General features: G+C 54.2%; 1 protein-coding gene across 1 annotated transcript in view; it reads right to left on the bottom strand.

Annotated features, from left to right (window-relative positions):
- The window catches only part of MYT1L (myelin transcription factor 1 like), a 258,267-nt gene that overhangs the window by 49,396 nt on the left and 181,470 nt on the right, over positions 1–27,401 (bottom strand). Inside the window, exons 9-14 of the mRNA XM_054728327.1 lie at positions 25,656–25,993; positions 14,993–15,970; positions 10,297–10,431; positions 6,035–6,125; positions 4,473–4,580; positions 232–443 (exon numbers count right to left, since the gene is read on the bottom strand). Coding sequence (XP_054584302.1) covers positions 232–443; positions 4,473–4,580; positions 6,035–6,125; positions 10,297–10,431; positions 14,993–15,970; positions 25,656–25,993 — 1,862 coding nt within the window. The remainder of the gene's footprint in view (positions 1–231; positions 444–4,472; positions 4,581–6,034; positions 6,126–10,296; positions 10,432–14,992; positions 15,971–25,655; positions 25,994–27,401) is intronic.

Consider the following 27,401-nt stretch of genomic DNA (forward strand, 5'->3'; position numbering starts at 1 on the left):
GTGTTAGTGACAGCCTGGGGCAGAGGAGCCGAGGCTCTGTCCACACCCCGCAGGCCCCGCTCCCCACCGTGGGCCTCTGGTTTGGAGGGGAGAAGCCCAGGGGTGGCGTGCTGTTCTTTGGTGCCCAGCAAGTGACCACATGCGCGACCGGCTGGTAGGAAATGGGTATACACAACAACAACATCATCAAGGCAAGCGTGACTCTCATGTAGAAGAGTGTGCACCTCCTACCATCATATCCTTTGGGGGATATGTCCCTGGTTTGCACCTTGGGAGCTATGGCCCGCTTGCCGTACGTGTGGCTGTCGTAACTGTTGTACTCAAACGACGTCTTGGAGTATTTCTCCAGCTCTTTGGCCAGGTTGGAGCGCGGCGTGGTCGTGGGGACGTTGTTTCTGTAGCCGTAGTGAGGGATCTCGAGCTGCTTTACAAAGCACATTGGCCTGTAAGCAAACAAGAAACAATCGACAGCTGGCTTTGTCGGGGCTGCGGGGGGTGGGGGTGGGGGGACGGGCTCACGCTAACACCAGAGCATCTAGTTTCTCAGCGGCACTCGGGCCTTGAACCTGGCACAGAAACCACGTCCTACTTTCCTGTCATTATGCAGCACCACATACGCTAGCCGCCTGTCAACTCTGGCAACAAGAAGACGAAAATGGAACTGTAACTTTCCCTGTTTTCTTTCTTTTTCAATCTTGGTGGGCTTGGTGAAGAGACAGGTGTGAGGACAGAAGAATTGCAAGTGTTTCTTCTGCAAAGAGCGAGAGTCACCCTCAAATGCAGGGAGCTAGGGAGGCATTCCCTTGGAAAGAGGAGGACAGGAAAGAAGTACTCAGAGGGCCACAGACTGAAATTGGATACAAATGTGTACGTCTGGACGATAGAGTGGAACATGCAGTAATACATTTTGACAAGTATTAACCTACAGTTTCCATATTTTTACCTAGGAGCCATTCATTTCCCTAGATTTTAGAGTAAGTTATTTACGTGGAGGAGCCTTCAATTATTCTTCATTACTTAAGATTCTATTTTGTGGTGTGTGTGTCCCGCTAGTTCTCTATCTCATAAGTGGAATGTTTAAGCTCTTTTTGGAAATTAAGACAGAAAAGTTGTTCCCTTTGCTCCACTCCCATGTTAACCAAGTCACCAAGGCACTCACTTTGCTTTCAGGAACTTAGCTTATTTACTTGTCAATCAACAAGACAAGGGAGCGATCAGCTGAATGCCCATGATCTGAGGCATTTGCCAGGTAGTGTGGAGGGTGGCTGCATAAATGACTAAAGCCCCCAGCTTTGGCTCAAAGATCCCTGGGCTGCACTATTATTTGTGTGTGTGTGTGTGTGTGTGCGCGCGTGTGTGTGTGTGTGTGTGTGAGAGAGAGAGAGAGAGAGAGATACTATTTTAAGAGCCCAGTGCTGCTGGGATTCTGGGGAAGGGAGGCCACTTCTGGCTGTGAGATTCGGCTCCATCTCCTGGAGAAGCTAGAGCTAGCTTTACAAAACGGGTAAACACCTAAGGGTAAGATCAGGGCGTGTGCACAAACATTCCCAGAAAAGAAAAAACCAAGTCGGAAGGTGAGGCGCGTCTTGGGGAAGCACAGGAGACTGGTGGCCTGGGACAGATGGGCGTCTGTTCATTTGCTAATGAGCAAGGCCACGGGCCGGGCCGGGAAGGAGGAGCCTGGGCAGGGGCCTCAGTGCCAGGCAATCCTGGGCGAGAGAATGGAGGGGGATGGGCCCAGCAGAGAGAGGAGAAATGTGGACAGGACTGGCCATACTTACTCTCAAGTCTTAAATTCCTGCTGGGAATTTATTTAAAGACTTATTTAAATGACTGTAGGTTTATTACTTTATTTACCATTTTCATTATTATTTTTTATTTTTATTTTTTTATATTTTTTAATTGATTTTTTACAGAGAGGAAGGGAGAGGGATAGAGAGCTAGAAACATCCATGAGAGAGAAACATCGACCAGCTGCCTCTTGCACACCCCCTACCGGGGATGTGCCCGCAACCAAGGTACATGCCCTTGACCGGAATCGAACCTGGGACCTTTCAGTCCGCAGACCGACGCTCTATCCACTGAGCCACACCGGTTTCGGCCAAATGACTGTAGGTTTAAATTCTTTTCCTTTCCCTTCCTTCCTGTCTCTGTCCTCCCTGCTGAGGGAGCCTCTCTGTGTGTGGACACGGTGGGAGGTCATGGGTGATGGAGAGGGACCGGCCTCACCTGGAGCTGGGACCCAGCGCTTGCAGTGCACATGGGGCCGGGGGGCGGGGGGACGCGGAGCTGGAGATGAGGCCTGGCTGCACTGCCCTCTCCTGTGCTAACACCCCTCCTCCCTGCACCCCGGCTGTAAGGAACGCTGTGTGCAGGGGCACAGCTGCTGGCACTGGGCCTTGCTTTGTTGCTTGCTGTGCTTCCCCGCTGTGTCCACCCAAGAAGGAGCAACAGAAACAGCACAAAAGCTGCTGTTTCAGGCTCAGGTCAGAGGGAGGCGTGTGTGTGAACAGGTGATGTTTGCAATCACGGCCGCACCTCGTCTCTCTCCAGCTGCCTGGGGCTCCATGCGGCAGTGCGGGCTCGGGGCTGAGGGACTCCCCTGTGACATTCTTGCTGGCCCTCTGGGCTCTTGCTGAGCTCTTGCCTCCGTCTCCTTCTGCCTTTCCTCAGAGTCTCCCCTGGTAGAGCCATCCCTTCTCAGATGGACTGAGCCCAAGGTTTGGGGGCTCCCGTGCTGCCAGTGTTAACAGTGAGTGGGCAGGGGCTCTCAGTTGCCTCTCACTTATTTGTTGTCAGCCTCACTTTCTGTGAGATGACAGAGTTGCAGGTACCCTGGGGACATCAGACTGTAACACCACCACAGAACAGTCTAGAACAGTGGTTCTCAATCTTTCTAATGCTGCGACCCTTTAATACAGTTCCTTATGTGACACACAGGTTGAGAACCGCTGCTGTAGAGCCTAAGACCATCGGAAAACACAGATATTTACATTACGATTCATTAACAGTAGCAAAATTACAGTTACGAAGTAGCAACAAAAATAAATTTATGGTTGGGAGTCACCACAACATGAGGAACTGTATTAAAGGGTCGCGGCATTAGAAAGGTTGAGAACCACTGGTCTAGAACAGTGGTCGGCAAACTCATTAGCCAACAGAGCCAAATATCAACAGTACGATTGAAACTTCTTTTGAGAGCCAAAAACCAACTTCTGCACATGGGCCACGAAGTTTCAATCGCACTGTACGTGTGAGCCTGCACATGGTATTTTGTGGAAGAACCACACTCAAGGGGCCAAAGAGCCGCATGTGGCTCACGAGCCGCAGTTTGCCAACCACTGGTCTAGAAGAATACATGCCAAGCCTGACTGAGGGGTCTCTCTGAAGGTCAGGACCACAGATAGTTTTTCTTAGTTTTGTTTATTTAAGTATTTCCCACTTTTAAAAAGGATTTAACTTTCCTATTGAGTTGAAGGGCTATGGCAGAATCCTCTCTGAACTGGGAACCATACTCAACAGACCACAAAGGTGACGTGTCCTCTGCCTGGTGACTGCGGCCACATGATCTGTCCAAGATGACAATGTAACAGAGGCAAGACTTGGGAGTGTGTGTGAGTTGTGGGGGTATGTGTGTGAGTGTGTGCAAGTGTGTGTGCGAGCATGTGTGTATGAATGTGTGTGCGAGTGCTTGTGTGTGAGTGTGTGTGTGAGTGTGAGTGTGTATGAAAGTGTGAGGGGCTGTTTCTCTTTCTCACAGTGAGGCGGGTCACCCTCCTTGGCTCCAAGACAGAGCCCGGCTCCGGCCTTGTGGACACACTGACTCTCGCCTGGGGCGAGCTGGGGACTAAACAGCAGGACCTGCAGCTGTCAGCATGGTGCTCACAGGCAGACATGCGAGCTGATACCGAGTGGTGGGAGTGTGGGTTTCTTCCTCTCTCTCCTCTTTTCTAAGCTTGACTCACAGCGGGCTAAGCCTGATAATGCTGAGGACTTTCCTGGTTTATCACCTAGGGATGAAGTCTTGGGGCAGGTCAGTCCACCCTCTCGGCACTGGGTGTCTGAGGACAGGGGGAGGGCAGCTCCAGGCTCCCACTCAGGACGCCTCCACGCTGGCGAGGGGCTGCCATCACGGACGTGCTGGAAGGAAACACTGCCGCCACCTGCAGGTGGTGCCTGGCCTCGCAGCCTAGTAGGAAGATCCTCTCTGGCAGCAGCAGCTGGGAGAATCCCACCCAGCCTCAGAGCAGCGAGCTACCAGGGAGAAACCCGAATCGAGCTCCTCGCCAAAGCCCAGGAGTGTGTCACCTCCTGCCCGCACAGGCCCGTGTGGTGCGGTGCGCTTCATCTCGCTCCCAGCACAGCGCTCTAGCTTCCCGCCTGCCCGCGAGCATGGCATCGCCTCCTGCACAGCCCTGAGCTGGCTGGGGGCTGCCTGCACGGACCGCGGACCCGCACCCTCGGAGCTGTACCTTAGCACCCGGTCGGAGGCCGGGCTGGACTTGGACACGTCGCAGCTCTGGTGCTTTTCCTGGGCCTTTGCCAGCTTCTCCGCGGCAGCAATAGGGCATCCAGAGAGGCTGCAAGCACAGAAAGGCATCAGCTGTCTCCCCAACGGCTCCACACACCACCCCCGACTGAGCCACCGCCCCCTCCCTGATCAGCACAACCACATCCTAGCAGGAATGGGGGGTGATCTCCCAAACTGCCTGGCGCTCCTGATGGTGGGAACAGGAGAGTGGGTATTCCCTTGCCCCCAGCAGACAGTGCTGCCTGCTGGTGTGCCTGTGTGAAGTGCACATGAAGCTTTCTTACGACAGCCAGCCAGCCCAAGACATTCAAGAGTGTAAGCCAGTCAGCGTTAGACCCAGGCTGCCTTCGGGGACGGTCCCCGTGTCTGGAGGAGGGACTGCCGCAGGGCAGGCTGTGTCTAGTGGCCCAGGCAGGGCAGCTCTCTGGCTGGCACCAGAGACGGAGGTCTGGGCCGACCCCCGAGCACCACTGACCACAGTGCATGGCTGGTGACCCGGAAGAGAGATGGGGGGACAGCAGGACAGTCCAAGGCCCCCTGGAAGAGGCTCTGGAGCTGGATGCTCAGGGACCACCCAGACTTGCTCTTTTGTGCTGGAGCCTGTCCTTCCTGAGACCTCAGTGTCTGCTGTCTGTGTGACTGCACAGTCCACGAACCACAGGCACCGTGGACCTCCCTCTGTGCACGTGGGGTTGTGTGAGATCTGACCGAGGAGCTGGTCTGTAAACACAGCTTCGAGTCACACTCAGCACGACCCTTACTCCCATTGCTGCCTCCTTTGCAGCACACGCCCAGGACATACACCAAGGGCTGGGGGTGGCAGGGATGTGATCCGACTTATTATAATTTAACACAAGTGACCAAATTGGCCAGTGGGAAGAGCAAACATTGCAGGGACTCCCAGCATTTAGACTAAGATGTACGTCAGGTATGTGGAGCTGGACACGGCTGCAGGCACGCGAGGACGAAACTGCTCTGCCTACGGCCAAGGAGCCCCTGACGGGAGGGCTGCAGCTCAGTGGGGGTAAGAACAAGGGAGGAAGGAGAACTGGACTTCACTCAGCGCAGAGCATGGCTGTGAGCAGGGCAGACAGCAGTGGGCAGGAAGGCTGCTGCTGCTGCTGCTGCCCTCCCCCGGGCAGGGTCCAGCAGAGCTGGCAGCCCACTCCGTCCTGGGTTCCAAGTCCCGCCCTGTCTGAGGGGTGTGACCCAGTCCCTCCTGACGGGCACCAGGAGCCTGTACTGTTTCTTCCAGTTGTTGCACATGCTCACGGCTCCCTCTCAGAGGTCACAGCAAGGATGGCACCTCCCAGGGGGACTGTTACCCCGTCACGACAAGGAGAGTGAGACCATTAAAAAATCCCCTCTATGACAGAGGGATCTGAGCATCAAACTCTGAGCGCGATGGGACCAAGTCTCCATCCTCTGGATGAGGGTGCGTCGGGCGGGAAGAGAGGGGCTCCCGGGGCTCCCCTGCAGGCAGGGCGCAGGGGCTGTGCTTACCTTCGGTGAGAGTTCCTGTTGCTATTTACATGCCCGCGCCCTGTGCAGCCCGGAGTAGGACACTTGAGAACATTCTCATGCATGGCAAGAACTTGACAGGGAGAGCAGAGAAAACACGTGGCATTAAAACACAGCAATGGTCCAGGTACAAGAGGACGCAGTCATTTTAACAAAGTGGCTCGTGTATGACTGACAGGCCTGCAGACATCATGATGGGCATGGTCAGGGAAACACGTGGGAAGCGGGAGAAGGCTCATCTGAGGGGCATGCAGAGCGGGGTGCACCGTGTGGGGCTGGAGGTCGGGATGTGAGGACGTCCCCAGCGCGGCCCATCTGCCCCCCCCCCCCCCCCCCCACAAGCACTGAGCCCGATCGCCAGGCAGCAGCACGCAGACCAGACGGTTCCAACACACGCCTCTGCCTCAGACACAGTGTCATGAGGGCACGGCGGCCATGGTGACAGGAACCCCAAACCTTATTTTTAATGAAATGAATTAAATGGTGGCTTTCCACCTAGGGATTGAGCACTTTATTCTTCTTCGAAGGAGTGAGCTGGAATAGTCAGTGCTGCGTTGCTGGGCCGTGAGGCCAGCAAGGGGACGCGGTCGCCCGCTGTGGTGCCCGGGAGCAGCCAGCGGCCAGGGGCACGCTCAGCTACTCGCCGTGGCCAGGTCGGGCTGTGTGCACAGCCTTGCTCCTCAGTGGACAGGCCACTGTTCTGGGCTATGGGGAAGGTAGATGGGGGTGAGAAGTGAGGGTGGGCAGTCAAGAGATGTGACCCATGTCGCTGGCCCAGCACACCCGGCTACCTTCCCGGAGAACACACGGCAGGAACCTGTGGGAGCGTCCCTCGGAGTGAGGTCTGCCTAAGGCAGGTGCGCATGGAAGGCCCCCTAAAAACAGAGTCTGCCCAAACGAGTCCATGACTACTTCCTACAAACCTTCCTTCCAGAACAGTCTCCCTCTCCCGTAGCGTGCGCAGCGTCCGTGCTGTGCCACACCGCCAGCTTACACCTGAGGCCACTTTGCATCCTTCACTCTGGACAGTTCCTTCAACCTGGGTTTGCCTTTGCAGTTCTCAGCCGAGTCTGCAGTGATCGACTCGGGGGACCTGTCTTCCCGGGGACCTGGTCCACTCCCTGGGTCTCTGCCGGCTCGGAGGAGGCAGCACCCACCTGCCCTCTCCCTGCCTCTGGGTCGTGCTCTGCCGCACGGTCGCCCGCCGTCACTCCTTCCTCTCCTCTCCGGACCATCCTGCTGTAACGACACACCGCTTCCCAGGACACCGCTTCCCTCAAATCAACACGTTTTCCTTCCGTGCTGACAGTTCTCATACAGTCTCTCCTGGAGATGCAAACAGCTTCATGCATGTCCGAGGCTCAGACCTCAAACTGCCTGCACCTGCGTCTCCTGCTGAGTGGCCACAGACCCCACTCGAGAGGGACCACCTGCCTCTCCTCCTCGGCCACATCTCTCCTGCTCTTCACCGCCGTCCTCACGTCCTTCTCCTTTTCCCAGGTGTCCCCTTCGCACAACACTGTCCTCTCGGCCCCGCGGCCCCTCCACCTGCCTTTCGCCCTCGGCTCGTCTTCCTCTGAGTTTCCATCCTGCACTCCCTCGGGGGCTCCTCTGCTCTCTGCTTCAAGCCCCCGTCTGGGCCACTCCCCTCCAGTTCCTGCAGCGCCGCCGAGGACAGAGCCAGAGCAGCTGCGCATCTGACCTCCTCCAGCCTCCAGCCCTCCCTCCCGGCAGCCTCAGGCCCGTCAGCCACACTCCCTGTTTCACAAAACAAACCCAGGCCACTGTCTCCCTACTTCCCAGCTCCCGACACCTATCACTGCCGTCACCACCTGATCGCGCTCCGAGGCACCAGCCCTGGCCTCCACCTCAGTGTCTGCCTCTCCCATGTGCCCTCTTCCGGCCCTGCCAGCCTGCCCCGGGGATGCTTCCCGAGCTGCCCAGCCTCCTGTGCCTCTGCCGCCTCCTCCAGCCGGGCTCCTGTGTGGACGGCTCCGGCAGCGTTCAGAGGACGTGTGGTTCTCTCTGTCACAGGCGGGACAGCAGTGCAGCCTGCAGGTCCCCGGGGAAGCCCTCACCCTGGTGTCTGGGGCGTGTCCGCAGCTGCTGCGGAGCCTGTGTCCCTAGAGGCCACATGTGCCCTGTGGGCATGCCCTGTCTCAGCCAGGTGGGGGCTCCTGGAGGACAGAGCGGGGTCTCTTTCAGTGGGGCGGCCTCTGTTCCTCACACAATGTGTTGCAAACTGGGGCGACAGACTCCTGTATGGAATCCACCTGGAGTGCGGCTGTTTACATTTCACGGTATTCTAAGGAATGATGCGAGTCCATGTTGGAAGGAATTAGTGGGCCAGCGCCAGAGCTGCTCCCACGTGCCGGGCGCAGGCGTGACAGGTGTGGCCTTCATAGGCGGCTGTCAGGACACGGCCCCGGTTTCTGCTCCATTGAGACTCTTCCGGGAGAATATGGAGTCAGGAGGCTGGTCAGCCCTGAGGAGAAACCCGTCTTCTCCTCCGAAGGTGAAATGTGTGCCTTGCAGAGAAATGGCGGAAAGAGGCTGTTTCTCTCAAGGCTCGAGGGCTTCGTCCTAATGCTTCATTTTGCAGATGAGGAAAACCAAGTACAGAGAGCTTGTGCCGTGCTCAAGGTCGCAGGGCTGGCTAGGACGAGGCCGGATCAGACCAGGTCTTGGATCCAGATGGGTGTGGACCCAGATCTCGCTCAGGCATCTTCCCCGGGCGAGCGCGCACCTGCTCTTGCTGGGCTGAAAGTACTGAGTGTCTTCCACTCGCCAGGCCCTGTGCTGACTGGGAAGGAGGTGACGCACTTGCCCGAGTTTTCCTCATCTGAAAAACCGGCTGGCACTGCCTGTGGGCTGCACGCTCCGAGGGGTCTGATGAGTGTGGGCTGCGTGCGCGGTGGCCCGGCTGGGGGGAAGCTGCTGCGGCCACATGCTGTCTCCCTGCTCATGTAACACACGGGCAGCGCGGTCCCCACTCCTGCTCTCGTCTGCTCACAGGGCACGTGCAGGAACAGGCTTTATTATTTTCAGCAGCCGCCTGAAAACTGAGTCCCAACAGCTTCTAAAACATCTCCCCTGAACATGCCCCGCGAAGCCTGTCCTAAGCCTCAGCTCCTGGGAACTTCTCCGGGTTCTGCCAGATGGGCCTCAAGTACCCCAAAGTCAGCCATTTAATGGGGCCACCCTCAGAAGTCCCTGTACACAGTCAGCTGGTTGTCTGGTGCCATCTCCAGCCAATGGACTCCACTTTCCTCACTAGAAACTGTGTCTCAGACAATGAGAAAGATCCTGAGACTCACAGTCAGGATCTTAGACTCAAAGGTCGTTTCTGAAAATGTGCCATTTCCCTGTGCAATCACTTCTAATTGTTTTTAGCCCAGCCGGTGGGGCTCAGTGGTTCAGCGTCAACCTATGAACCAGGAGGTCACAGTCTGATTCCCAGTCAGAGCACATGCCCGGGCTGTGGGCTCCAGCCCCAGTATGAGGTGTGCAGGAGGCAGCCGATCAGTGATTCTCTCTCATCATTGATGTTTCTCTCTCTCTCTCCCTCTCCCTTCCTCTCTGAGATCAATAAAAATATATTAAAAAACAAAACAGTTGGAATACTTCATGTGCTGTGAGAAAAATAAAAATGTGTACATTGGTTCAGTTCTAAAGAAAACTTAGTTGTTTTTAAAAATTTATTGCATATTCTCAGAACCTAACTGATTAAAATCAATGTGTGGGATCAAAACCACCTGCGTAACCTCCTCACTTGAGATTTTATTGTGTGGAAATGGTGGGACAACTATGACATGAAACAGACTTTTGGAATAAAATGCAGTAAAATACAAATAGAAACATTGATGGACATTTACGCATAATGGGTCCAGATAAGGGGTTTCCTCAAGGCTCCCACAGCTTCAAGCTGGAAGGGATGTGGGACCATCTGCACTCAGCTCTGCGCTGGTGAGGAGACTGCCTGAGGCTGCGGAGCAGGTCAGCGTGAGCTGCGGCCTGGAGGCCAGGCCTGCCTGGGGCAGAGGAAGCCTGGTGCCGGCTCCATCCTAGGCCAGTCCCGCAGGAAGGACACAGGAAATGCTGCCCGCTGGAGGGCGAGCTCCAGAGCCTGCTGGCCTGTGTGCACTTGCAGGAGGGGCTGCCTGTCAGGACAGATGGAAATGACAGAGGCAAGAGAGATGACAGAGGGGCCGTCGGTGTGTGCGGGGTCGGTGAGGCAGACTTACTTTCCGGAGGGACCCTATCTTTGTGCGGGCATCCGGACAGGCTGCGGTGATGCGGGTACAGCCCAGTTACGTGGCCAGTTCCATCGCACCCTGGGGTTGGACACTTGCTCTCTTTCTTTTCTGCTCTCGAGGGATCTAAAAGCGACAACAGGTGTCAAGAGAGTGAATCCTTTACCCACTGAAGACCATGTGATCACTTCACACTCTGAAGAGACCTTGATGAGTAAAGAGACAAAGCAGGTGACAGGGAGACGGCCGTGGCATCGGGCTTTTGCGTAGGTCTTTGGCTTGGCGTGATTTCTGACCTTAAACAGTGTAATCATGAATCATAAAATACCTTACTTTCTGTGCTAAAGAAAACAAGACTGTCCCTACTGCACTCTTGGTTGTTTCCCGTGTGTTACATGATAAGCTCACAGAAACCAACGAAATGAGACAGTGACCTTCTCAGAGAACAAAGCCACACCATGGTGGTTGCGCAATTGCTGTGGAATTTGACTGTGGGTCCTGCCATCAGACACCCTTTGGCTGATGGCTTCTTTCTTGTGGAGTGCCTGATTGAAGACAACACGAGGACAGGTCTGCTGGTGTTGAAATGTATTCTCTGCAACACTGCTGGGTAGCACGTCAATTTAGAGATTTTCTGAAATAAGCTGAACTCTCAGAAGGCACTGCAAGCAAATGACCCCAGAGGGGGGACCCCGCCTGACGGGACGTGCACTCAGAGCTGTCCCAGTGCTGCCGCAGGCGCTGGGTGGCTCCTCTGCGTGCACGGGGACTGAGGAAGCCCTGGGATGGGACACGTGCACGCAGGTCAGCGGCTCTGCAGCTGCTGGGGGAGGAGCCCGAGGCAGAAATGCAGCCATACTGCTCACATTTACTTCTATGCCCAGATGGACCCAGTGCATGAACATGCAGAAAATAACTTGAGAAATAGTCTAAGATAAAGCTCAGACCAAACAACACCGTGAGTGTGCAAAACATTGTTTCTGAAAACCAGGTGCGCAGATTATCAACAGACAGTGAGCACTATGACTCGGTCCAGGGGTTCGGTGCTTTTATATTAATACTAGAGGCCCGGTACAGGAATTCGTGCACGGGTGGGGTCCCTTGGCCTGGCCGGCGATCGGGGACAATCCGGGCTGTCTCGCCCAGTCCCGATCAGGGCTGATCGATTGGGGCTGGCCAGCTGGCCAGGGGGGAGGGACAGCGCGAGGTTAGCTATGGGAGTACACTGACCACCAGGGGGCAGCTCCTGCATTGAGCATCTGCCCCCCTGGTGGTCAGTGCGTGTCACAGCTACCGGCCGGTCATCCAGTCATAAAGGTCGCTTAGGCTTTTATATATAGAGATTAGAGGCCCGATGCATGACATTCGTGCAAGAGTAGGCCTTCCTTCCCCCAGCTGCCGGCACCGGCTTCCCTCTGGCACCCAGGACCTAGGCTTCTCTCTGGCCACTGGCAGGCACCCGGGACCCAGGCTTCCCTCACAGCCCCGGCTTCGTCCGGAAGGTCGTCTGGTCTAATTAGCATATTACGCATTTATTATTATAGATTTTACTAATCAAGCCAATCATGACTGTGAGAAACATGTTTTACTTTTGGTTAAGTATTCATTTTATATAAAGAAAAAAGCCTGGCTTAAAATTTTTAAAAGCCTTAAGGACTTTTCCTTGAGTCCTTCACGTGAAGGGAAATAGACAAAGGGCTCGCAGGGACATCTAAGCCCTTTGCTTCCGTAAGAGACCCTTTACTTGTTGGCTAGTGCACTGCTCTATGGAACTGGCTCTCCCAGGCCTGCACTCTCTAAAACCAGCGCTGATGCTGGCGCGTCCTAGAGATGCTGTCTGCTGCTTCCTGACCTACTGGGGATCGTAGTCGCTGGAGACAAATCTAAAAACAGGCTATTGCGATGTCAACGTTGAGATGTCACGCTGGAGTGTCTCCTACATGCATGTCCCCAAAGCCTAGCATTTCACTGCCTTGTGAGTAATCTCATAGTAACCTCGGTATACATTAATTAATGTGAATACCAAAGCACAGAGTAACAGTTTCATAGAAAAATGTTGATTAAGGTTATAACCTAGACATAAATGACTTTGAAGGACAAAATGTAAATTTTAACTATTATTAATAATTAAGTGTCTCTTTTTCATCAGGACATGTACCATTTCCTAACAGATCATTCACAGATTTTGAAAGTATTCTGAAGTCAAGGTCAGGTGTGCGGACACAGTGTGGCTCAGACGGCCTCAGGTGCTGGAAGACACAGGGCATAATCTCCTCTCGATGTGTGAGCCGGGCTGGGGCTGCCACTCGCCCTCACCACTACCCCCCTTGCTTCCTTCTTTCTTGCAATCCCAATTCATCTTGAAGGCAAACACAGGAGCAAACACAAAACAACCCAGCAAGCAAACAGACCAACAGTTCAACCACAACACCCAAGAGACTCGTGTGCCGGGCTCAGCTTGCTCCCGCACCCGTCCAGTGAGGCGTAGGAAGCAGATAAAGGCATTTCAGGATGAACCTTTTTTGTCTTAGCTCAGGATTCTGGAAAGATTACTGGTTTATCATTTACAACATTTTGAGAAGATTGCGTATAAATGAGAACTGGTACGCGTGTTCCCTTCATCTTTAATAAAACAGCAGAGGAGCCGAGAACAGACTGTGGATGCTCTGGCTGGAGGGCTGCCTGGCCGTGCTGGTGAGAAGCTACTTTTAAACAAGGGCATTCATCTCTTCGCCCACGCTGGGTCCTTGCCTGGCCACATTAATTTGGCTCTGACAGGACTATGGCATCTTCACAAGAAACTGGGGACGATGGGGAACACACTGACTGAGGAAGAAGAGCTGGAACAGCTGGGAAGAGGTGGGGTCCATGCCCTCAGCTCGTCTGGAAAGTCCAAGTCCCAGCCCTCCCCGTTCCAGGGGAAAGCACACCTCAGCTTTACTGTTCTTGCCCACCCCATCCCCAGTGATTTAGGGGAGGCAAGCCATTTGAATTCCATTCCTTACAAAGAACAAAACCATACAAAGCAACCGTAACAAAACAAAATGAATCAATATCTACAGAAAACTCTGGGCTTAAAGGAGCCACGGAAACCAGAGGAGGGATGCCCGAAGTGCCCACGGCTTCCTGGCACTTGGCTGTGCCCTCTGCGCGGAGCCCACCACAGTCCACTCTGCAGACCTCTAGGTCAGAACCTAGCGCGTGGCCACCCGAGCAAGCCCATGGCGGAGACACTATTTCTTCCTAAAATGTTGAGATGATTCTCAAACATCTAACCATTTCTAACAGACTCCACTGTAGTCACAACGTACATGCCACCTGTCTGGTCTTCACAGCACCAAAGCCAGCCCGAGGCTCCGCTGAGCTGCCCTCTGTGGCCTGAGCACAACCCTTCCTCACGTCCACACCTGCCCCGGCTCTGCCTGCACGGCATCACTGAGGCGGCACCGGGCTCGATTCAGGTCAGGAGCTGCATTCCTCTGGCTCAGGCCGTGCCCTGGGCACCTGGCGTAGCGCTGCCCACGTGCTGCGGGGCTACGTGCACATTGAGAGGAGAATACACACTCTGTCACAGCAGAAAATGCAGGTTTTCTTATCCTTTGAAGTTTACATAGCAACTGCTTTTCAAACCAAATTCCTGAACCTCACCATCAGATCCACGGGAGGATCTCAGTGCTTCTAAGGCACAGAATAGCACACAGCACAGAGGGTCTTGTTTGGGGCTCGTCGGGAAGGACTTAAGGAATCACCAATTTCATTCTGTAAGTGGCTTCCTGAGGTCTAAGCGTCTAACTGAAATCGGTACAGTGCCCAAGTTCTACGTGAGGCTCAGCTATGACCTGCCTCCCTCTGAAAGCAGACACAGCTGTTCTCTAACAGGAAGTCAATAGCTCAGGTTGGAATATACATATTAAACACAGTGACTTATATGTATGTAATTAAACATAGAGATGTATGCAAATATGTGCTCATATACCTCATAAATAAAAACCCACTAACACTTCCACACTGGGAGGCTCTCAGTGTTTTATGACAAAATGACCCCACAACTGTTTCCACACTGAACAGGATCAGTGAGGGGAGCGATTCTATGAGGAAACTGCTATTGATCTCAGCCTGGGACACACACGCCCTGCATAGCCAATGGCTCCAGCCGCCAAGCACCTACGATAATTAATGTGCAGTGTCTGCCCTTGTCTTATGCTATCGGTCATTCTGTTACTGTTCAATTTCTCTCAGGGATGTTTTCTATGGGGGAGGTTTTATCAATAACTGTCATTCGATGGTAATTTTATAAATCGTGATGTCACCTACCGAATCCAGGTTAGAAGATGCACGCTCCACCCCGACTGACTGCACAGATCCTTGCCACTCAGACTGTGGTTCGTGTATAAGATCACAGCTCATCCTGATAGTTTCTATCACGTGCGCCAAGACATGCCTTTCCCACTGAAACATCCTGCTATTCATCTGCTCTGCTAATTTGATCCTGAGCTGCGCTGTGTATTTCTCAGACATTTTATTTGCTCTTCAGGACCATAATCACAATATGTAACTCTGGAATCAACCCTAAGAAATATGCATTAGAGATATAGTTTACTGTGATGCACACTTAATTGTGACCACATCGACAACTTTTACTCAGGCTCACGCTTTCACGAGGAACTTACTTAGGTAGAAATATTACCTTTACCATAGTATGGCTTTTTGACATGGCTGTCGCTGGGTTTGGGCTTTCTCTCCTCCCCGGGCAGCTGTCTTGGCGACTGCTCCTCGTACGACCTCATACTGTCCCTCCGGCCAGCCTCCATGGCCATCTTCTCCCGCATGGCCTTCGCCCTCTCCGTCTCCAAAGCGATGGCCTTCTCCAGGAGGGTCAGGTTGCCCTTGGTCATGTCGAACACCTCCTCGGACCTGTCGGAGGTGACGGAGGCCGTGTCGTCGTCTCTCTCGTGGTACCCGTCCTCCTTGGCGCAGCTGGAGAGAGTCCTCGACCTGGGGCTCAGCTGCTCCTCGAGCCTCATCAGGTTCATCATGTCCGAGTAGCTCCTGTCCGGCGTCCTGCCCGGGAAGTCGTCCTCTGGCCGGATGTGTGGGCGGCCGCTGAGGCTGGGCTGCGGGTTCCTGTCCTGCGGGCTGGTCTCGCTCAGCTTGCGGGCCAGGTCGAAGCACTGGTTGCGCAGGCACTCCAGGCTGCTCAGACACACCTCCTCGTCGCTCTCCTCCACCAGCTTCTCCCCCAGCCCGTTGTTCAGGGGCTTCCCCAGCATCACGTAGTTCATGTTCCGGCTGTCCTGCTGCTGCATGGTGTCTGCGTAGCTCCTGTCACTCATGTTCTCCGCCAGCACCACCCCGTGTCCTTGTGCCAGCAGTTTGAGGGAGTCCACCGTTTCCCTAACGACATCACTGTCCAAGTCTAGACTCAACTCGCCTTTCCGACCCAGGCTCTCATTTTTGTCACTGTCATCTTCCAGACTGTTGGAGGTGTTGCTGTTCATCTCGGACTCCGTGCGGGCCCGGTACGCTGCGTCCTCGGCAATCTTGCCAAGATTCAACAAGGACTTGGCCACCAGCTCATCATAGTTATCATACTCGTCATTGTTATTATCATCCTTTTCTGGGTCTTGCATTATTCGACTATTGTGACAATTCATTTGATGGTCTTCTGCAAAGAAAGTAAAAATAAAAGGACAAAAAAGAACAGAAAAGAAAAAAGTGGTGGCTAGAATGTGAAGTTTAGCGGCAACAGCATGGACAGCAAGCTAACTGCAGTCAACCCTACACACCACACAGACCGGAGGTCCCGCTGCGTGTCGACATGACGAAACAGACTGCTCGATGGGAGCCGATCACAATACTTATATTCACTATTGACCTCCTTCATTAATCTTAAAATAAACAATTTAAAACCATTAACTTTTCACTGCTTCTAAATTTGAGAATGACTTTTCTTTATTGGCTTTATTTACTGCAGCCCAACCAGATACATAACAGTTACACTCATCAGTACTGGCTTTGTGAGAGTCCACGCGCGTCCCTGTGTCAGCTCATAGACAGATGTGCGCAGTGGCTCTTTCGAAGGGTTTGCTTCCCAGTGGTGCTCAGGCGGCGCGAGGAAAGCCCGGTCCCGAGGACTCACACGGGGCGGGGGAGGGGGCACACCTACTCTGCACTCAGGTCGGAAGCACATGTTTGGGCTGAGTTAAGAGCGATTCTGACTTTGGAGGTAATTTATCAGAAGGCACAGTGAAGCAGCAGGAATGCCACAGTAAGATTCAGAAACTAAGTCTGATTAACTGAGAATCCTGAACAAGAATCTCAGTGGGCGTGAGGACCTGGAGGGAGGAGGTCCACGGTGACCACGAGCCTGTGAACAGCAGGACTGAGGGAGCTGGTGCCGCGGAACCACATCCAGCACAGCCTCTGCCTGACATGCAGCCCAGTGACAGTCACCCTCACGGCCTCAGGAGAAATAACGTGTGATTGTCATATCCAGTCTCAAAAGTATTTAGGAAACTGTTTTAGAAAAAAGACCACGTTAAAAACGACCTAAACTGCTGCGTTCCACCCGGAGCACATCCTGTCTGACACCCACAGGCCACCTGGATGCACCTCTCCAGCTGCGCAGCCGCTCTGTGCTCCGCGGACACGGGCGATAGTCAAGGCCTTCTCACCTGGGCCCCTCCCGCCCGGAGACGGGGTGTGGGAGCTGCACCGTCACACCTGTTGTTTCTATGATTAAACAGCAGCATGAGAAGATCGTGGGAAGCTCACTAGTGAGCGGAAGGAAGGAGGGACGCCGGCCAGCGGGCACTCCCTGTGCCCAGGAGCAGGTCAGGCGCCCAGGGCCTTCTCCATGGGTTCCTGCCATCCCTCAGAAAGGCCTTTCTTGGGGAGCAGATTTGTACTTTGACACGTTAATCACAGAAAACACCTCTCTAGCCCACACACTTAAACACCTAACACATCCGTCTAAACATCAGCAAATCAAATTTGCCGCATTCGTCATAGAGCATCACCAACTGTCTGCCGCAAAAGCGGTCCCTCTCCTGGCTCATTCCTACCAGCATCTCCCCGAGGGTAGGACATACGCAGTCCCAACGGGCGGGCGGCCGGAGGGAGGCACCCCAACCACAGACGCAGGAGAAGCCTCGTGGGCGTGTCCACCTCAGTGGGCGTGTCCACCTCATGTGCGCAGCACGCCCCTGGCCCAGGGCTCAGGCTTTTAAGAACTGGGGGCAACCTGTTCTAGAGAAGTTCTGGAACATACAGCTCGATTCCCGCTCAGAGTGCGCAGTGCACTCTGAGGTCACATTCATGGGCTTGACCAGAGGAGCGGCGCCAGGATGCTCGGGCGCATGGCCGCCCACAAAGGTAACTGGGGATCTGGTAGCCTGTGCCAGTCACTGCCCCTACGGAGAACGGCGACGAGCTGACAAGAGAACCCGCGCCATCCTGAAGCAGCTGATCGCCTGGTCAAAGAGGACATGCGTCAGAGAAGGCTGACGACTCCCATGATGTTTCTCTCAGCGTGCTCCGGGAAATACACCTGTCACCCTAAGAACTTGGAAGGAAGCAGCCCAGTGAGAGAGAGAGAGAGAACGCCTGTGCCACGTCCTCGCTCTCCCAACACCACAGGGAGGGTTGCGCGTGGAGCATGGCCGCCATCACACTGAACTCATGACCTTCCCGCCAGCCCCACTGTGAGCGTGACTGGTGGATGCTTAGGCCACGTCCCAGGAGCAGCTGCAGCCCATCTGTCCCCCGAAGGGCGTGGTTTCTGCTGCTGTCTCTGGGCCTCCCAGCAGCTCCCCCTCTTCACAAGGCTGAGGACCATGTTCCCCATTGATGGTCAGAGACCTACTCGCCCCACCCACTCCTAAGTCCACCTTCCCCGGCGCACGATGAATGGACTCGGTCCAGAAAAGAGAGCTGGGGGCTGACGCCCACCGTCCCCCCCGACAGCAGGGCCTGCTTTGTGGCGTGGCGGAGGGAAGCTGCTGAGCTCCCATGGGGCCCTTGTGTGCCTGTGTGGACCCCACTCCATGTGCCTGTGTGGGACCCTCGTCTCTCCTGCCCTGAGGAGAGGTGGGTGTCACCATCCCACCTCCTGTCTCAGGTAGATCTATGGCTGGGAGGTCAAACCTCCCACATTCGGAGGCAGGAGAATTCTGCCTGATGGGGTCAAAAGAGTGCATGAGAAATCATTACAAATATTTAAATATATCAGCTTATTCATTTTAAATGTTGTCAATTTTATAAGCTAAAGCACAAACAGAAGAAAAGGCAACAGTTTTCACAAGGGATCTATGCTGCTTGATAACTTGTAATGAAAAAATTGTAAGTTGTGTTTCTTTCTTAAACTCTATTCATTAGGGTTCCAAATGAATGAGAAGTGAATGAATGACATTTCATTTACTCACTAAGTTTTGAGGATCTGTGTACTGGATGACCTGGTAGGTATCTAGCTTTTCTAAACTTGGGGCTTTATAAACAAGAAGGTCCTTATATCTTTACCCACAGAAACAAGCTGTTCCAAGTCCACATACTTGTGACAGACTGAGACATGCCAACCAATTGTCTCTCTCTCTCTCTCTCACACACACACATGCACTCACATGCACACACACACACACACACACACACACACATGCAGAGTTCAGAGTTTCTAAATTACCTGGACTGCCTTGAGCATCTGTGGCCCAGCAGAGGGACAGAGTCTGTGCCCATTTGGGTCCTTCGGTTTACGGACGGCCTGAGTGTGTGGCTGCCCCACCGGGTGTGTCTGATTGGGAGGGAACTCGGGCACCTGGAACCCTGCTCTCCACTTCCAGTCACTGTTCAATCCCGTCATGCAGGAATGAACCTCATCTGTCTCCAAAGGCCCTTCAAAACCACGACACCGTCTTTGGTAACCCAAGTCGGCCAGTCTTCAGGGTCTGGGAGCGTTTGTCCTCCTGTTCAGCTCGCATCTGTCAGCCTCCACCGGGGCTCACGCCGCCTAGCTCTGCCCTCTGTGGAGAACCACAGCCATTTTCCTGTGCTCAGTCCTCTTTCCTGCTAGGTTCTGTGTTTCTCTTGGGCAAAGGGAGATGCTTATTTAGTGCCTGTCCCCAGGGAACGCGGAGCACTTGTGGGGACATAGAAAACGCACCCCGTTTTTTTGAGATGAGCTGTAATGATGCTCTGCATCCTTCACGTTAATGCAGCCTTAACATGCGTTATACATTTGCTGCGCAGACCACGGCCTCACAGGGAGCTGGAGCGTGTGCATGGAGGGCGGACGGCGCCACAGCCCCCACTACAATGCTGCCTCAGAGTTCTGAGCCGCTCACCTCTCAAGAGCACCGTCTGGAGGGCGACTTCTCTAAGCTTCGGAGCAAGACAGGAGGTGACTGAAGGGCAAGGGTCACCGTCCTTAGTTTGGAAGCCGAAGTGAGGTCCCGGAGCGTCCGGACTTGCCCAAGACAAGGGTCCACGCAGCGCGGGAAGACTCACCTAGTCCCCTGGCTTTAAACTAAATGCTGACAAACTAGCATCTGGAATAAAAACCGAATTAACAAAACAAGGCAGATAACCTGGCAATTCCTTCATCCAGACCTCAGAGACAAATGGAAGAAGCCGCATGAGACTCACTCTTCTACATCTTTGACTTCTCCTCATCACAGAGAGGAGATTCCCCGAGTGCTCTAAGCTGCTTCTTGCATCTTGAATGTACATGCCATTATATTCTCAGCAAGCTTTCTGGCTTGTATCAAAGTGTCTGACGATCCATAAGACATAAGATATAATTATATTTTGTGATTATACAAAATTAGTTTGCATGAAGGAAGTTTTTATCACACACTGATGTCTAGCAATGTCTAACTCTGCCTTCACTCAATTAGAAGTCATACAGCCACACACTTCACCACATCCACGTGCTAACCTCTCTAAAACCACGCCTTCATGGGTGTAGGGAGAGATTAATTCTAAGATATAAAAAGTCATGATATTGTTGCTCCCAACTGTGCCCCAGCCCCTTGCAGTGGGAACCCTGCACACTAGGCACGCCATCTTCGCTTCCGCCTGGGTCTCGGACTCACTGCCTTAGCGCTGACTGCGCACAGGCTGGCGGCTGATCCTGATTGCAGTCTGTCTGCATCTCACAGCCCCTTCCTCGGGGACGTGTCCCTGAACCCTGGGAGGATGAGCGGCTAATCAACATGAAAACAACCCCGCTAGGGGGCGTGGGGACTCAGAGGCCCCATGCGGACCCTCATCGCCTTCACCCCGTCACTGTCTGACGGAGAGCCCAGCCCCGCTACTGCACACTGTCAGAGCACTTTATCACCTGGGCCAGGGCATCGTCTTTTAGAAGGAAAACGTGCCCTGGACATTTTGCAATTAAAAAAAAAAACCTGTTTCTGTGAGGAGAAATTTATACAGGATGGATTTTTGTCTTAAATTTGTTTCAAAGAGAGTTGACTTCCTGCAGAAGGAAATGGCCCGTTAGCAGCTGGACTCATGTGCAGGAACGTCTCGTGGGTGGGCAGTGAGGACAGGCAGGCCCAGAGGTCCAGTGCTTCTGAGGATGGCAGCGGGGGAGGGGAGGGTCACAGGACACTGGGTAACGTACACGCCGGCGGAGGCCACACCACACATGACCCCACTCAGCTTGCTGTGCCATGCCCAGTGCAACCCTGTCCTACTTTCTCAGCACGTCTATCCACACCTTCCCTCCACTGCCCCTCGGATGCAGCTCCTGGGAAGGCGCCGCACATCTTAGGTCCCCGCATCCCGAGAACAACGTGCTGAGGCCAGTGAGCCTGTAGGACGGGAGGCTTCCAGTTCCACCCCATCGAACCCAATGGTCACGTGCTCGTCCTGCAGCGCCAACTGTCTGAGAGGGTGCCCACGTCTGCACGTGTTTCAGAAGCAGACACAGTGTGGTGGGGGCGGCACCAGGAAGTGTGCTCAGCCTGCACAGCAGGTCGCCCCGGTCTTCCTCTGGGTTCTCTCCTGTGGGCAGGTGCGTGTGCACTCCTAAGGTGCACACGGGTGTACATATTATCTAAGGTGCTGTCTTTTTATTGAAGGTGGGCTGAGTATGAAAGTAAACCATAACTTACTAGGCATTAAGTAGCCACTTAACCTGTATCTCTCAAATCACAAGAATCCAAAATCTGCTATTAGAAGTCTGTGACCCCTGAGTAGTAACTTTCTTATCTCCAGGACGCCCAGGAAACTTCTGTTTAATAAATGCACACTCAGACCATTAAAATGTATTCTGAAAATAAAAATTTTCATGCTAAAAACCAGCCTATGACATGCCAGCTGGACAATAAGTATCACTGGATTAACTAAATGTGAACTTAGTGTAACCTGAACGGAATCACTGAGACATTCCTCCCTCTCGTTCTTCGGAGAGAAAGTGATGACAAGAACCCGAGCTCTGCAGGGAGGGAAACCACGACCCCGGACCCAGCCCTCACCGAGCACAACCTCCGCCTCTGACCTCAGCACCTGACGAGGCCCCGACCGGGGCGCAGCTTCCACCCGCCTCCCTCCCGCAGTGCCCACCGCTGCGCCCACTTAGACGGCCATTGCCAGCAACCTTTTGTTCATATGTGGCTGCAATGCTGGAGGACCCTTGGAATAAAAATAAATACCCACTTCCCGCGTTATAACTGGCATCCTTCTATAATCCTTGGACTGCTAGTGTAATAAACTGTTGGTTTGTATACACTTGTTTTACTTAAAACAAACCTGTCAATAAACTCCACATTTCAACATATAACTGAGGGGGAAATGCCACATGGATGACGAGAAACAGCAGCCTGTTGGTAAAGAAAATGAGACGTGATCGCCACTCGGCCCTGCGGCCCCACCCGGATGCCAGGTTCCTGCCAGAGGACCGCCTGCTGCGTGTGGACACACGTGGAGCCAGCCCCTCGCACGGCCCGGAGGCTCCTCCCGCCGCCAGGATGGCTCTGCTTCTCGGCTGACGCAGGTTGCTGTCTGCGCTGCGACTCGCTAAGGAAAAGGCACAGTGGCCTTGGAGGCCCAGGGATTGTGCAGGTCACCATGAGTGTAAACCAAGGAACTGAGATTGACTTCGAGGCGGCGGCCCAGATCCCTGGTCATTATAGGCAAATGCCTGCTGTCTGCCCAGCACGCAGGAGAGGACGAAGCACCCCACGGAGGCCCCGCATGCCCCCGCACCTCGCATACCGGACACTGCTGCCACCGCAGAAGGTCCCACCTGCCGACAGTGGTGCTGGCGCTGAATGGAGCAGTTGGGTAAAACAGCAATTTGGTAAGTGAGGCTATCAAAACAGGAGACTGACAGATATCTGCCTTTCAAAGCCTATTTTACTGAGTGAGACATAGCTAGGAGCGTGAGCATGTAAAACGAGTGTTCTATCAACAAAGCTGTCCAGGCCCCTTGGTCTAGGACCCTCCGGAAGATTCTGACCCTGGGATTTATGAAATAGCTGGAGTGCCATCCCCTGGAATAGCTCCATGTGACAGTGGCTAAGTGGGGTCTTGGATCACCTGCTGGGGGGCTCCCCCAGGGGACACTGTTCCCCACAAAAGAGAAGCCAGGAGAACCTGCCTCAGGAACCAGGTTCTGCAGTGATTTCTTCGAGGGGCTGAGGGGTACCTTCCTTGGACTAGAAATCAAGCGAGACTTGGGGCCCCGGCAGAGCACTGGCAGCCACAGGACCGTGGAGGGTGGCCCGTGGCCATTCCCGTGATCTGAGTGTTCCCGGGATGCAGGACTGCCGGGGCGGCATCTGAAAGGGAGTCCGCGATCACACTCGCCAAGGAGACTGCGAGCGGGATTCTCACACAGCAGCACGTAGTAACCTCGCAACACCTTCCACCATGAGCCTCTCTTAGTGGTTCCAGGCAAGTCCCTTAAAGTTCATGTTGTAGATTATTCTAGAAGGTGCTTACCTGGAGATCAGGATGTGCAGCCTGAATTCGGGAACCAGGAGCCCAGAAATTGATTATTTACCTCTGAACGGGTATTTGCTTTCTGGAACCTACATCCCAATAAGCTTCAGGTGCCAACCCCGTACCTGCTGAGAGCGGGCCCCACGGGGCTGACACGATGCCCAGGCAGCTGCCGCTCCTGGTGCTGCCTCACGGGTCATCACGCCCATGTCCTTGTTCTCTGGAGTCATCAGTTTTGATTTGCGATCCCACTTTTAAACAGTGATGCTCCAAGTCAGAATAAAAAGCCCTACAGAGTCCCATTGTAAAGCCATTTCAATAATGCTGACTGCTCTTTCAAAATGGGTCTGTTTTGTACCTTAAAAGTAATTATTTAAAATACTAGAGGCCCGGTGCATGACATTTGGGCACAGGGGGTAGGGGTCCCTCAGCCCGGCCTTGCCCGCTTGTAGTCTGGGATCCCTCAGTGGACATCCCCTGAGGGGTCCTTAGTGCTGCCGCGGAGGTGGGAGAGGCTCCCGCCACCGCTGTGCTCGCCAGCCGTGAGCCCAGCTTCCGGCTGAGCAGCGCTCCCCCTGTGGGAGTGCACTGACCACTAGGGGGCAGCTGCTGTGTTTAGCATCTGACCCTCCCCCCCCCCCCACCGGGTTGTCAGTGCACTTCATAGCGACCGGTGGTTCCGTGGTTTGGTCGATTTGCATATTGGGGTTTTATTATATAGGATGACCCAGTCCAGCCGGCGTGGTTCAGTGGTTGAGCGTTGACCTACGGGAGGTGACAGTTCGATTCCCTGTCAGGGCACAGGCCCGGGTTGTGGCCTGATCCCCAGTGGGGTGTGCAGGAGGGAGCCAATCAATGATTCTCTCTCATCACTGATGTTTCTCTCTCTCTCTCCTCTCCCTTCCTCTCTGACATCAACAAAGATATATTAAAAAAATAAAATATGACCCTAAGTAACCCACAATTGCAAGTTTCATTCAAGCAGACGGAGAGCAGCACCTGAGACCTGGTGGGACCCTTGGTGCAATGATGCACACGCAACTCTCCCACACGGACCATCGCACACGGAAACCACGACTCCCAACGTTAATGTCCCTGCGGCCCAAACAGCATGAGAATACAAAGAGCACGTCCACCACTTCTGTAATAGGCCATGGTCACTTCCAAATCATGAATCAGCCCACAACTCACGATTTCACCCCAAACCACCCACATTTCAAACGGTGCCCAGAAGTGATTTGCCAAATTGCTCTCCGGCTGCCCACGTTTCCTGCGGGGCTACTGCCTCTCCCCCAGGCTGAGGCTGCCCGTCGTCTCTTAGTGACCGCAGGGCCTGGGGTGCTGCCATCCACTGTGTGCCCCGTCACCTCATCAGGCGTCTCCACCCCAAGCTCTGCATGATCACAGGTGGAACCTTGATTCATGAAACGTGTGTGTGTGTACATGCACGTGCAGGTATGTCTGTACACGTCTGTAAACATGAGTGGCAAATCGTCTTCATAAGGGCTGTCAGCCACTCTCAGAAGCTGGACTGTTTCATGAAGTTCAGGTTTTCTGAAATAAACTGCTGTGACTCCGAAGGATCAACAACCGCCTCACCCCCTGATCTAGACGCCTGCTCGCTCCCTGGCTCACCCCGTCCTGGGTCCTGAGCAACAACCATCCCCGACTTCGTTTCCTGAACAGCTTTGAGCCCAAGGAAGAAGCGTGAGGAAAAATATCCCTTCACTTTGGAAGATGTTCTGGCATTTCTCTGAGGCAAAGTACAGAAAACGGGAGAGAGCAGAGCCACCCTGAACCACTGCCCCAGACACACACTCTGCCCTGGGAAGTGGGCTCCCACAGAGCGTCCCCCACAGCGCCGGTGCCTCAGCGGAAACCTTCTCCCCACGGGCTCCGATGTCGGCTTCTTCATTCCTCTGTCCCAACAGGACAGGCACTAAACAAAGGCCCTGGCAACTGACAGGCGAGACTACCACCCCGTCGCAGCCCAGTGGTCCCACAGCGCCCACCCAGGAGGCGTGTGGACTAAGCACCCAGCAGCCCTATTTTAGCCAATAACAGCGCCTCTCGGTGGAGCATCTGAGCATTTGCCAAATGAGCGACCAGGTTGGAACGTCCCTTTGTGGATACAGTGCTGAGCTCATCAAAGTGCACACTGAGGGTCTCAGCAGCTCTGTGACCACCAAGCTGAGTAAGGACTGTGTGGAAGGGAATCTAACATCTGACACAGGTCAGAGGAATGCTTTACGACACAAGTTAGACGGGCAAGTGGCCACTCTTCTCAGCACTGGCAGGAAAGACCCATTTATGGGGCAATCGCTAGCGTCACCAACACTAACACCAGGAATTCCCGCTGAGGAACCAGCCCAAGTCACTGCGGAGGAGTTGCTAGGGTTTAAGGTTACCGTTTTCCTCCTCCTCGTCCTCCTCCTCGTCCTCGTCATCCTCCTCGTCCTCCTCGTCCTCCCCGTCCTCATCATCCTCGTCCTCTAGCTCCTCCTCCAGCTCCTCCTCCTCCTCCTCGCGGTCCTCCTCCTCGTCCTCCCTCGGCTCATCCTCGTCCTCCGAGTCCTCCTCCTCGTCCTCCTCCTTCTCGTCTGTGTCGTCCGACCCGTCGCTCTCGTAGCGCTCGTCCACCGAGGAGCTGTCCGCCTTCACCGCGAACGGCTTTCTCTTGGGAGCAGGCTCCTGGGGCTGCTTATCTTGGGTTTTTCTTTTTTTAGCCAAGGGGCAGCCATACACACTGTTGGGGGGGGGGGGGGAGAGGAAGAGAGAGGGAGGGAGGGAGGGGAGGAGAGGAGACCTGGTTACTGTCTTCGAATAGCAGAGCTTCAGGAATCCTTGATCAGGAGAGCAAAGTTTAGCACGAACGCGTGGCACAGAGGCCAGAGGTACAGGCACGCCCGCGCTCGTGCGTACGTCCCAATCTCACAATCTGCTGGTGAGATTCTTACCAAGAAGCCTGGCTTGGGTTTGCCTGGTTACCATGAACATCAGGTCTGACCTCCCAGCCCCTCAGTACTACCACCCACACACCAGCCCGAGGTTCCTATAAAACCCCGGGGCTGCTCTTGAAACACTTGCATAATACCACCCTGTGACAACACAAACCCAATGACGTTCACTTGAAAAGAAGAATTAGTTCCGCACACTATAAAAACATGTTATGAAACAGCATTGCATGTATTCGGATTTGTATATTCTACGGACATGATGAATCTCTAGACATAACCACCCACACGCGCACAAGTCTCGCTATGTAGAAGGCCGGCCCGCCCCCAGCACTGCAGAGCTCGCTCGCTCGGCGTTATTGGCCGTCATCACGAAGTCGTGCTGGAATTGGCCCACACCTGGGTGAGACCTTTACGGCAGGCTCACACCTCTCCTCGCCCAAAGCAGTTTTCCAAAGCTGTTCTAGTTACGGCTTTCTTCCGGACACCCATGTCTATCCTGGGAGGACCAGGGGAGACAGAAAAGCCAGCGGGCTGTGGGCAGGCTCCATGGTCTAAATGGAGACGCAAGGCCTCCGTACTCAAGAGCTCAGGAAGGGGATCCTGGCTCTGAGCTTCTGTCTGGACCTGGTAATGGTGAAATCTGCATTCGGTCACGCCCATCCAGCACATGGTCTAGGCGCCTCCTCTGGGCAGGCTCTTAGCAGCACTGGAGACTCAGGCTCAGAGACCCAAGACCCCCCTCAGGCACCTGTGCCCGGGGACTCAGACAAGCCAGCACCACTTTCGACCCACTGCTCACCGCTCCCCTGGCGCCCGCATGCTGGCCGCATGGTGGGCACGCAGCAAACAGCTGTTGGATGAACGAACGACGTGATAAATGTTATGCGAACAGGCACTCTGTCATGAAAACGAGAGCAGCCAGTTCAGGGAGTCAGGGAGGCCCCGCCAGGGTGACGCTGCGAAGGGCTTTGAAGGAGACACACGATGTGTGGAGAAGAGGCTATTTCTCAACATCCCAAGCAAAACAGAAGTGGCACAGACATGAGCCTAAGAAGGGAGACTGTTTCAGGAACTCGACTAGAAGCAGCTCTGGAGACAGAGGGCATGGAGGCGGGTGGCGTGGGGAGGGTAGTAGGGGCAGGAGGGAGGCAGGCCAGACCCTGTGGACTGGCTGTGGGATGCGGACTTCCGTGCAGG

Source organism: Eptesicus fuscus, chromosome 16, assembly GCF_027574615.1.
Source record: "Eptesicus fuscus isolate TK198812 chromosome 16, DD_ASM_mEF_20220401, whole genome shotgun sequence".
NCBI classification, from domain to species: Eukaryota; Metazoa; Chordata; class Mammalia; order Chiroptera; family Vespertilionidae; genus Eptesicus; species Eptesicus fuscus.